We start from the raw sequence: 12230 nt of genomic DNA, 5'->3' as shown, positions 1-12230 counted from the left end.
GACCGTTTCAGAGAACACATGTTAAAGGAGGAACAATAAATGAGATTTTTGGGGGTGCAGGGACATGCAATCACACCAAAATCCGCCACCCGGGTGTTATAGAGGGGGGTGGACTCATTATAGTGCATTAAAGCACTTCCCCGTGGAACAATATAAGCACCCCCAACTCTCCCTGATGGGCCTTCAAGCTAAGCCTGAGGCTGCTGGAGACTGATAGGGACCTTGGGGGAATCCAACCCACCCCCACATCAAGACTGCATATTTGATGAGACAAAAAAATATGGGGATATTTTTAGGAAATAAGTTGGATAATTTTGTGGTTTAATACAATAATTTAGAGAGCGCATTTTCAAGTTTTAGCTAAAGGTCATGTCGAAACAAGTCTAATATTTTGAAAAAAATGATGTGTTTTCAAAAATAAAAAGATAATATTTTTTAGGTAAAGGTTAAACATTTTATTAATTGGGGGAGTGGCTTGTACGGATGCTGCGCGCGCAATTCCGACGTGGCGTCACTTGGCCGGTGAAGAGAAGCGAGAGCACCGCAATGACCAGATAAGCCCAATCGCTTTTCCCCCCTCTATTATGCGGTTTATAATTATTAGTAATATTTATTGCAATCTTTTACCAATCACGGAGGGGGGTGGCTTGTCGTCGCCGGCTGCGCTCGAACTGCCGCCGTGTGTCTGCTTTGATCTTCTCTGTGTGTGAGGTGACGACTTGAACATTTCATTGATGGACCAACGTTAAAGGGAAGGGAGAAAAAGGGATGATGACGCAGGCTTGGCTCCGGTTGATTTTATTTTTAAATAGATATTTGCAAAATTCTGCATTTATAGCATCGTGTTGTTATTGAGATGTCCTGTTTGATTTGGTGTGGCTCGTTGTTGTCGCGTGGCTCGGCTGATTAGTGTGGGTTTTAGCGGAAGGTTAGCATGCTAGCAGGCTAATGCTAAGTGTCACTCATGTTCGTCTTCTGTTCTTATGGCAACCGAGGCGCGCTCACGTCACGCTCCTCCAGTACGTGCGCGTCACCGCGAACTTTGCCGTCCTGGACGTCCGTATGTAACGACAGCAAGAAATTATAATTTAATAAATAAAACGTTTAAAAAGTTTATTTATTTTTATTTACAGTTTTTATCTTTTATTTTTCTAGAATGACAATGGTCGAGTGTCTCTACTGAATGAAGACTCAGCCTTGGAATTATGGAAGCGTCTGATGAAGTGTTGCGCTCTGACATGGTGGGAGAAGCAGAAATTCCAGAGAAAGAGAACCAAGGCGTTGTTCCGTCGGCTTCCCAGGACTCCTGCACGGTGGGATTAAGCAAGGTAGAGCTTGCGGAGCCACCTGGGTCAGCGGTAGGAGCGGAAACTTGTGCTCCAGCGGGTGGTGTGGCTCTGAAAATGGCCACCACCGTTCTGCACCCCGTGTGTCTGGGAGAAAACCCACTGATGCTCCCCATCCACCTCCAGATGGCGGCGGCTCACGGGCCCCAACTGGGATCGATGGGGGCGGCGCCCTACTTGCTGACAGGCACCAACCAGGTCTCCCTCCCGCTGGTCTTGGATCCTGCTGTGATCCCCCAGAACAATATCCTGTGCCCCAATCCGTTGTCCTTCGTGGAGCAGAAGTCTGTTGCAGAACCCACGCAGGATGGCAACCTGCTCTCCCTCCTCCAGAATCCCGCCTTTGCCGCAATCCTACAGGATCTTTTCCCACCCCAAACCGGTCCCAGCACCTGCCAATCCCCAGGCTCCCCATTCTTTCCGCCCACCTACTCGTCCCCTTTGGCCCCACTGGTTCCTCCCGCAACTCTCCTGGTCCCATATCCTGTTGTGATCCCGTTGCCGGTTCCTTTGCCGATCCCGCTACCCATCCCCATTCCTCAGACGGAAGACTCCAAGAGCAACCTGCCAAAAGCCATCTGCATGGAAACCAAAAGCACTCAGACTCCCAGAGACCTAGACTCAGTGCAGAGTAGCTCATCGCCGCAAGTCCTGGACCTGTCCATGCGAGGACCGTGGCCCGTCGAACCCAAACAGGAATACCTCAGTCCACAGCATCAAGACAGCGTGCTGGACTTGTCTGTGCCTGCCACCCAGAGACACCACGCCCTGTCCCATGGTCCCAAGCGCTCTATGGAACGTAGCGCCAATCTTGACTCCAAAATCCTGGGTAGTCTGGCATCTCTGGACTTCAGTCGTCAGCACAAGTGGATGTTGGATGGCGGCGCTGGTGGGTCTGCCTCCCTGGGGCCGGGGTCGCCCAATCTGGCAATCGTCAGCAACCCGCAGACGGCCAAGGTTATTGTCTCAGTTAAGGACTCCATCCCGGCCATCTTGTGTGGGAAGATCAAGGGCCTCAAAGGGGTGTCCACCAAGAACTTCTCCATCAAACGAGATGGGATCCAGGGGATGCCAGCCCAGCTTTTTGAGCTGCCAACGCCCCTTCCACCCCAGACCTCCCAGCATGATCCCGACACATCCCTGAAGAGGGTCGCTGGTAAAAACCGTGCCATCAAGCTGAAGAAAGTGAGCTCGCAGGGGATCCACTTCCTGCCCATCAAGAAGCAGAGACTGGCGACGCTTTTACCCAGGAAGTAAGTGGCAACCCCGCCAGCAGTGCAACAAACACTGGAACACACCGGTTAGACCGAGGACAGGCAACTCCGGTCCCAGACGTTTTCCTACTCCAACACACTTGACTGAAATGATCACGATGTGTTTTGAGGCTTTTACGGAGCTTGCTGATGAGTGTGTTGGAAGAGAGAAACGTAAGAAGCAAGACTGCGGCGCTCTTGGCCCGGAGTTGCCTAACCCCAAGTCAGACCTAGGCAGGGTTTGCTCAAGAGCACACTCAAGGGCTTTTTCCTTCTTTACGTCCAAGTTAACGGCACTACGGGTCCACGGGATGTGTTTCAATATTTCCTAACCTTTATCGAGCCAAGGCACTCGTGAAATTTTCCTTTCACCAAATGCTTGGGAAATCACTGATCTGTTTGACGTGCTTGAGGTCAAATAGGTCGTTTGCGCCTTTAGCTTTGGGAAAGCCCAGTTGGCAAGAGCTGTTAGCATATGGCAGCTTCATTTGGTGAGCGTTTTTTTTTTTTTTTTTTAATAATCCCAACCAATACACAAGTTGTATCTTTTGTAGCTTGACTGCTGGTAATGCAAATTTGTATCATTACAAGGAAAAAAAGTGTTTAACTTTGAGCACATTTTTGTGTATTTGTGAGGCCAGTTTTTTTTTTTTTTTTTTTATTACACAGCGTTCAAACAGTCTGCGTACATAAGTGTGATGAGATTAGCGTTAGGCTTAGCAGTGATGCTAACTTGGCTGTTAGTTTGTTTTCCTTCCCGAGTGCACTTTGTGGTGGTAGTTTAGTGAACAAGAAGAAAAAGGTGACAGGGTTTTGTGCCTGTTGAATTGTGATTATGTTTGTGATGAACAAATGAAAGCCTTACGCGCTAGATCTATATTTATTATTATTTATCATGTACATTTTGTCTGTTTGATCTCATCAACTTTGTTAATTTATTCTTTGTAAAATAATATTAATAATAACCCATGTGAGGATGAATGAATATTTATACAGCTTGAAAATGAAACAGATCTTATGGGTCACTCACTCTGGTGACCCCTAAAGCTAAGTCACAACAACATTTTGATGATTAAGCATTATTGGGTCATAATTTTTAATAAAGTTTTTTCCACCAAATGAGTGCCTTTGAATTTGGAATTCTTGGTATTATAGAAAACTTTTGCTGGTGTTGTTGCTATACAGTGCTCGTGAAAAGTAAAGTGGACAACAAAGTGAACACAAGTCTTTTATCTAATGCAATATCATAAGAAATGTTTCAAATACAAATTGACAGAAAGAGGAAGATTGATTGGATCTTTTATATTAGTCAAAAACAACAACAAAAAAGAACAAAGAAACCCACATATTTGTGCTTTAGCATTTGTGAGTGAATGGATTTTTTAAAACTTATCCTCCTAATTGTCTTTGTGTTCAATTTCACAAAGATGCCTGAAAATGGTGGCAAAGCACTTTCTCCAATTAGACAAGATTACAGCCTGACTAAACGGGAAGCTCCCTCCTTTGCTTCAACATCTAAAAATCAGCAAATGACGCAAGACTTTTATCAAATACTTGAGGTTAGGTTAAAAACATAATCCAATCCATCACATCAATCACAAATTTGCATGTGTTTAAAAGATGGCGCTAAAAAACACCATTGACCTGAGAGTTGTCGCTTGCAATAGCGCCGTGTTGGGACAGTATTTCCTATTTCATGTTACAAATAGACTAAAAAATTCCATCATTTACAAAATATACATTCGGCAGCATGCTCGTGTGTTAAAGCCAGGAAGAGTGGGCTGACAAATACTAAGTCAAATCAAATATAAAATCCTTAGGAAATGTTAGACTAATACGTGACTATGTGGTGAGTTCATGAGTCACATCAGGGATGGGCATTTGATATTTGATCTCATTTTTGCTTGTTTATGAAACAGGTTTTGCTTGCGTAGACTTAATTGACGGCATAGGTACAGTAGGTGGCAGCAATGTATCGACAGTTGTTTGCTAACTGCGAAATGCAGATGAAGAAGGACAAAGACAGCAAGGCATTAAATGGGCTGCATTTTTCTACCTTTGGTACTGCCTCCTCATTCACCTCTTGATGACACGCCATCAGGACCAACTGCTTCAGTGTCATTGAACAAAGCGTGAAGGCAGCAGCTGGGAGTTTAGGATGCACCAGGATTGTCCCTTTGGCCTCATGCAACAAGGGATTCTGGTTAAGATAAGCAAAACTTTAGAGTCAAATGGTTTGGAGGTAGGTACACTGATATTGGATTTGGGGGGGGGTATTTGAAATTGTAATGGTGGACTGACGATTACAATTTCGCTCGGCTTGAAAATATATACGCTTTTGAATGCTCGAACAAACGCTAATGACTGATTGGCATGTGACATAAGTGCGGGTAAGAGTGTCAGTTAGTTGCAGATTTTCTCTATTTGCAAGGCTTGGTTCCTTTCCCCTTCACTGTCGTTGTCAATGGTGCCCATTCCTTGTTAATACGCCGTTAAACGACATGAGGTGTGAGTGTGTAACGAAATGCGTTGGGAAACATTCTTCAGTCTCTGTGGTGCATCCCGGATAATAGAAAGTCAGAAGAACACTATGGAGGGAAAACCTTCACTCTCCAAAAGTTGGAGAAGGTAGTGGGTCACACTAGTGGGTCTTCTTGCTGTCCTCTATGATCAAGTTGTGGGTCACACTTTGCCCTGCTTGAGCCTCTCGATGTGGTGGCACAGTTTGAGGGCGGGCCCCAGCTTGAGGCCCATGTACTTCATGATCATGTCACTCCGTAGCAGCATCAGTGCCTTGCCGTCAATTTCCTGAGAAAACAAACACACGAATGAGCAGCTAGCATGCTTTGAGAATAAAACAATCAATAGCAAGTGAGTCTATTAGTACTGACAGAAACAACTACATTTAATTTACAGATTTTTAAATACAAAACAGTAACTTGTTTAAAAAAACAAAACAATGGCTAACTTTTATTCAAATCACAAGGTAAACACCAATGCTAACTTTTCAGGGTTTTAGAGAATAAAATGCTAACTTACGTGTTTTCGGAATAATTCAACATGCGGTGCCAATGTCGCAGGGTCGGCGTCTCTCACAAACTGCATGACCTCGTCTATGGACCATGACGCTGGGTTTCTCGCGGGCGTCTGCCAGCCCTCCCTCTCCGTGGCGCTGCTCTCTGGCCCAGTGGTTGAGCTGGCTGTGGCCCAACAGAAACATTTAGCAAAGAAACATTTATTTGTACTTCTGGGATACTACAAGATACTTCTGGTTAGCAGAGAGATTTACTACCGCTGAAACGAAAAAACAATAATCTGATGCACACCTTCGACTCGCCGCAGCTGCGCTGATACCAACTCTGCGGGATTAGAGGAGAGTCGACGGGGCATGGGGGTGGCGCCGGATGGCGAGGAGCAATACTCAGAACGACTGCGTGCCATAAGCGTCCGAGGCATCATGGAGTTGGAAGCGGAGCCCATGTAGCGCTGCTCCTTCAGTAAGACGTTATCTTCGTGCGGAAGCGTCTCGGCTGGAAAACGGGCAAAATGTGTCATGGTAACCACAGATCAACAAATACACTCTACGACACTTGAAGTTCAATCAAAGTGAGTTAATATTATTACCGTATTTTCCGCACTATAAGGCGCACCTAAAAACCTCAAATTTTCTCAAAAGCCGACAGTGCGCTTTATAATCCGGTGCGCCTTATATATGGACCAATATCGAGCCACTACGGCAGGCGTGTCCAAATATATGGATTTATACATGGACAAAGTTTTAAAATGGGTCATTCATTGAAGGTGCGCCTTATAATCCAGTGCGCCTTATATATGGACAAAGTTTTAAAATGGGCCATTCATTGAAGGTGCGCCTTATAATCCGGTGCGCCTTATAGTGCGAAAAATACGGTACTTAATCATTTGTAACACAGCCATAGTACAGTGGTCATCGTTATGTAATATTTATTGTTTCTTCGTATTTATAATGTATTTTTTACTTTTAATTTATACTGTGATATGCTGTGTGAATTCACGTTTCCCGTCTCATTACAAATATTGATGTAATGAGAAGGATGTAGATATGTACCTTCCGAAGGGTGGGCGTCTGTGCGTAGATGTTTGGGCGACAGCGGCGCGGCGTACGGGGGCGAAACCCCGGCGAGGCCTCGCTTGCCCGACCGGGCCAGCGAGGGCGAGTCCAGTGCCTCCTCTTTGACTGGGAGTAAATAAAACGCCACAACTTGTGTAAATTAACAAGGTTGATTTCTTCCGTGACATATTAGTCCGTTAATCAATCCTGAAACCATGGTTAATCGCAAAAAAACTAAAACTCTTTCTAGACCGTCATTGACCATGTGTCCACATACCTGCCTTGGTCTTGTCGTAAGAAGCGGCGTAGTGGCTGTACGGCTGGCTGCTGAACAGGTTGTCGCACTGCAGGTGACGGCACACCGTTTCCAGGAAGCGCAGCACGAAGGCGGCGCTAGAGGCCGAAGGCAGCTTGACCGCACGGACCCCCTCGTCTGTTCTAACTGGGAACAACACGGTCATCTCTGTTGCTAGATCTTCACTTGACGAGTTAACACCAAAATGCCGCAAGATGGCAGAAAAGAAAACCTTGGACCTAACCTCATTTGTGTGAGTAAGAACTGGACCAGTTGGAGGAAATGTGTTTGTTTTTTGTTGTTTTTGGGGTCGAGATGATGTGAGACATTTGTGTGTTACCTCTGACCACCTTTCCGCTCCCCGAGTGCGTCTGCAGAGCGTCGAGCAACACCTTGGGCTGGTACGCGCAGTCTAAACAGGACTGGACCACCTGCTGGAGCACGGAGTTCACAGGCGCCGGTCCAAAGTGATCCGGCAGATGCTGCAGCTGCTTGCGGTCCAGATGCGGGCCGCAGTTTGCGTGTTTGTTGACGTACACACAAACTGCCGTGGAAAAGGACGGACAAGCGTGAGAGGATATTGCGATCGATAAAAGGCTGGCATGGATGTGACGTGAGCACCTGTCGATACCACAGTGGGCAGGCTGGCGGGGCTGCCGCGTTGAACCCGGATGGCGGGCGCACCTGAATGTGACAAGCTTTGGAGAATCTTGGGTTTTCGCTAAAAACACACAGGAAGCAACACAGATGAATCAAAAACGTGAGTACAATTTCTCACCGCTCAGTCGTGTGATCACTCGATGGTCTCGAGTCTCACCTTGCTTCCGGGTTTTGGGCCTCGCTTCTTATGCGGTCGAGGTGTGACCTGTATGGCGCCGTTGCCATTCTGGGCGGCGGCGGCTTCGGCCGCGGCTTTGAGGAGAGCGAGGGTCTCACTCTTGGGCCGGCGACCGCGTACCCCCTTCCTGACGGGCAGCCTGGGCAGCGGGTGGGGCAGTCTGTAGGGGGCCTGTAGGGAGCGCCTGCTGGGCTTGGAAGGCGACGACGTCAGGGCAGGCGGGTTCTTCGTGAGAGTGACTGTGGTGTGACACCAAGAAAGTCAAAGTCTGTATTATTGTTGGCATTAGTTTGGTTTGATTTTGCTTTGTCACGTTTTGTCCGCGTGTCTTGTCATGTCTACATATGTTTACGTTTCCATCTTGTTTTTCAGTCATCTCTCTTCAGCCACTCCTCTGGTCCAGGTGCACCTTGTCTTGTCAAGTTTGCCTGTATTTAGTTCCTTAGTTTGTTTAAGTCTCAGTCACCAGATCACCTGTGCTTAAACGCTAGGCAGCTGTGCCGCAACACTTACCGCTATTGCCGGGGGCCTGCAGGCTGTGCTTGGTCAGCGAGCACCAGCCCACGGGAAAGATGTCCCGCGAGTCGTACTTGCACCAGTAGTCGAAGGCTCCTCTCCAGCCGTCGAACGTGACGAAGACCTCGTCGCCCATCACTTCGCCAATGGTGGCCGGGCAGATGAGATGCGGATTCTTCTTGTCCACTGCTTCCAGCTTCGTGCCCACTTTGAAGCTGTTCTGGGGGGACCTTGGGGGCTCCTGAAAATGAGGGGGGGGGGGGGGGGGGCGTCATTGCGGCGGCTCCATCAAAGTGACCGTGCATGCTGGCGGCCTATGCAGTGAGGAGACCTTCTTGAAGGCTGTCGCCGGAGCCATCTCCGCTCCGTTCAAGGTTTTCAGTAGGAACATCGGCCACGAGGAGGCATTCATGCGAAATCCTGGAGAGTGACAAAAACACCTTGACTTGATTTTTTTTTTTTTCCCCATTGACAGTTTTTTTTGTAAAAGTAAATCTAAAAGAACTGTTACCCAGTGGCGGCTGCAGCATGTCTCCTTTCTTCTCGCACGTGCCGATGGGCTGAATGTCGGAGGAGTCCACCAGCCTCCAGAAGTCGTTGCTGTTGTCGCTGCCGTCCAGGCGCAGCCGCAGGCGCACTCCCGTCAGGCCCATGACGGTGGCGATACACACCGAGGTGGCATTGCGGGGGTCGTGGGCCTCCAGCTTCATGCCAACATTGAAGTCGTTGGACGGTGGGATGTGAGCCTGAGTATGACAACATGAGCAAAGACGAGGTAAGAACCCCATAATCTGCTCTGTAAATCGTGCCGACCCGAAAGCTGAAGTGACCAACCAGCCCTACTTTTAAATTAAATAATAAGGTTATGACATCACAACCATACCTGACGAAAACAACTCTGTGGCGCCGGTGACGATGACGTTTCTTTGAGATATTCTTCCCAGGCAAAAGACTCTGAGGAAAGACACATTTGAGCTCACTTCTCAAGTTCAATTCATGTACAAGATTTAAGGAGGTAAAAATTGCATCTAGCAACTTGCCTTTGGTTACTTCTGGTGTCGTCCCTGCTGTTTGTTTCTCTTTTTTACCATCCCTTTGCTCTAATAAGGAAAAAAATCTAATATAAAAATCCAAGGCTGGAGGGAAGTGTATTACTAATGTACAATACAACACAACTTAGTCTTGTTTCTTACCTTTTATTGGTGTTCTTCCCATGTTGCCTTGAAATGCGGACCTTTTGTAACCCAATAAGAGGCTGCTTTTGCTGCTGCTGCCTGTGGGCTTTTTGTCACAGAAATACATATTGCAAAGATGAAAATACAGTCACAGACATGGACACAAATTGGTTGCAAAATGTGAAATATTTACATTTTGTCTCTGGAAACACAAAAATGATAAAAACTCGAAATGCTTCCAGAATCATACAATTGTCATACAATTCTGAATTCTTTTAAATGACAACTTGAACATTTTAATCTATTCCCGGACATATGGTACATAATTTCAAATATGTCTTTTTGGTAAAAATACAACTTCATAATATTGTGGATAAGGGTAAAAATATTTTCTACTTGGATAACTGTGATTAAAATTGCAACTTTTTTTTTACATCACACAACTTTAGCCTTATAAAATTGCATTTTCAGGGTTTTTCAATCTTTATTGTAAACAATTACTTGAACATTGTAAAAATTACCACTTTGTGTTTTGTAGTCTTGTAAAATTATTTTCTTAGATCGTTTTTCAACTTTTTTTTTTTTTAGAATCATTTTGAATTCAAAATTAAAATTTCTTGAACCAAGTATGGTTTAAAGTTTGAAACGTCTGCATGACAGTAATTATGTAACAATTCATGCGTTACCGGTATGCTGCCGGTTATGTAATGAGAAAATGTACTCATATCACTTTACATTATCCAGCTAACGTCCATAGGTTAGCCAAATGTTGTACATACATTATAAACTAATAATAAACAAACTATTGTGGTCCACAAATTATAGACCAGACACTGCTATGACGTGTAAACATTACGCAGTATACAACGTGCGCCAGGTAATAGCCGGAGCCCCTTGTTGACAAGTTAGCTGCGCTTGCTAACTGGGTTGGCTAACGTTTCTTTCTTTCTTTCTTTTCTTTATTTTTGACCGTAAGGCGGGCGACATCGTCCTCCCTTCCATCCCGATTAATTTGCCCAACACTTTTATTTGGGTTTTATTTAATAGTCGCTCCAAATAAGTTTAATTTCGTAGGCAGAGTTAACTTACCGGTGACGCCTTTTCTGGGAAAATCGCAGAAAAATGTAAGCACTTTTTTCTTTGCCTAATCCCCAGCTGCCATCTTTTCCCCTCTTCTGTTTTGTGTGCGTGAGTGTGTGTGCGACACGCATGTAATATGTGCCGAAGATGGGACGCTTACCAGCTCTCCAACGAAACTTTGATTGGATGAGACGAGGACTACGGCCAATGAAACATTGGACATGGTGGAGCGTCCAGCCAATCAAAATCTATTTTTGTTATCATTAGCCAATCAGATTACGGAGTTGCCTGCGAGCGGAGCAGTTGACTTTCCGGAGAGTCGCTATTAAATTGTCACTTATCAATTAAGTCATGATACTTAGTATCACTAGTATGATACTTATCATAAGTACATTTATTCATCTAACCCACTAGATTAATTTATTTTTGCAAACCAGTTTCAGAAAATTTACTTTGCTCACCAACACCAACTTTATATTCATCCTCTTTCCCATGTAAAATCAGCTGGTCTTTCTTAACGTTCTCAGTTTAGAGAAATGCGATTTCTTCCATCTTCGTGAAATGCAATTTCTTCCATATTCGTTTCTAATGCGAGCAGTCGAGTCTCCATTGTTGTTTCCAGACTTTTCACAAGGGCAGTCACAAGGGCAGTCGGTGAAGCTTCCATAGTTTTCATTTGATTGTTGAGCGTTTCCAAAGACTCAGACGTAGCATTATCCTTTTTTGGCCCCATAGTTTTTTGTTTTTGTTTTTTTTTCTCAAACGATTAAAAAAGTTTTAAGGTGTCTGTGTGTCAGTATGCCGTTATCTCTTCAGTTGCAGCTGTAACCTTGAGGGAGCAGAGCAAAAAGCATCCTACCCTCTCGGTAGCCAGAACGGAAAGAGAAAAAAAACAAAACAAAATTGTATCCGTCTTTATTCGCTCTGTGGTGGAGTCCCTTGTTGTCGAGGACCGTTTTTATTTCTTTCCACTAGAGAGCAGTATTAGCTACAGCAATACTTGAACACGCAAGGGTGAGTGATAATAGTTATTAATGCCTGATTGAATGATACGATGAATAAGATGCACTTGCTTTCCAACATGACCTAAAAGTTAGCATAATGAAACAATAATTGTGGGAGCGTCATTGTTTCATACCCAAAAGGGTGAACCCATATTCTGAGCCATGCCCTGTGGCTTTTTGTCTGGTACTGCTGAAATATGGATAAGAGATGGTTGTTCATATTTCTAGGTTTATAAACTGTTGTGTGGTGTGGTATGCTCTGGAACATGACTTTCCAGATGTGGGACAAATGATGTGGTATACTTTGGATCATGAGATGGAGCTTTCTATTGAAATAGTTTTTGGACATGGTGTTTTTTCCATTACAAGATGTTCCGATAGATAGACAAACAATTTTTCAAGTCGACGTTTCGTTAGACCGTCCCGTGTGCTTGTCCGGAACGCGGCGTGTGATCTTGTGAATTATGTAATTGAGAAATTAGAACAACAATATCCCACTTCGCACTAAACACCGCCAGCGCCGCAGCGACGAGAGCGTTCTGCGATTGGTCCATTTGCTCGGAGGAGTCATCCGAGAAAGAGCGCATCGGCCGTTGCGATTGGTCAGTTTGCGCCGCCACTCAAATACGTTGC

The 12230-nt window shown here is 45.3% G+C and overlaps 2 protein-coding genes across 2 annotated transcripts; one reads left to right on the top strand and one right to left on the bottom strand.

The window, feature by feature from the left end:
- Positions 1 to 502: 502 nt before the first annotated feature.
- On the top strand, positions 503 to 3718 carry LOC119121867 (retinoic acid-induced protein 2-like). The gene is made up of 2 exons (XM_037249884.1): positions 503 to 711; positions 1156 to 3718. The coding sequence occupies exon 2, from the start codon at positions 1206 to 1208 to the stop codon at positions 2601 to 2603; it is 1398 nt and encodes a 465-aa protein (XP_037105779.1). The 5' UTR covers positions 503 to 711; positions 1156 to 1205; the 3' UTR covers positions 2604 to 3718.
- A 1146-nt stretch (positions 3719 to 4864) lies between these two features.
- Positions 4865 to 10735, bottom strand: LOC119121866 (sex comb on midleg-like protein 2). Its single transcript, XM_037249883.1, has 15 exons — positions 10603 to 10735; positions 9532 to 9628; positions 9379 to 9438; positions 9222 to 9292; positions 8850 to 9084; positions 8670 to 8758; positions 8336 to 8579; positions 7802 to 8061; positions 7606 to 7705; positions 7325 to 7528; positions 6967 to 7131; positions 6687 to 6815; positions 5926 to 6129; positions 5639 to 5799; positions 4865 to 5407 (listed from the first exon to the last, which is right to left on the bottom strand). Exons 2-15 carry the CDS (start codon positions 9551 to 9553, stop codon positions 5282 to 5284), a joined length of 2070 nt encoding a protein of 689 aa, XP_037105778.1. The 5' UTR covers positions 9554 to 9628; positions 10603 to 10735; the 3' UTR covers positions 4865 to 5281.
- Between the last annotated feature and the right edge of the window lie 1495 nt (positions 10736 to 12230).

This window comes from Syngnathus acus, chromosome 4 (assembly GCF_901709675.1).
Source record: "Syngnathus acus chromosome 4, fSynAcu1.2, whole genome shotgun sequence".
Taxonomy (NCBI): Eukaryota; Metazoa; Chordata; class Actinopteri; order Syngnathiformes; family Syngnathidae; genus Syngnathus; species Syngnathus acus.
Note: the sequence above shows the minus strand (reverse complement) of the source record. Positions and strands in the feature narration are given on the sequence as shown.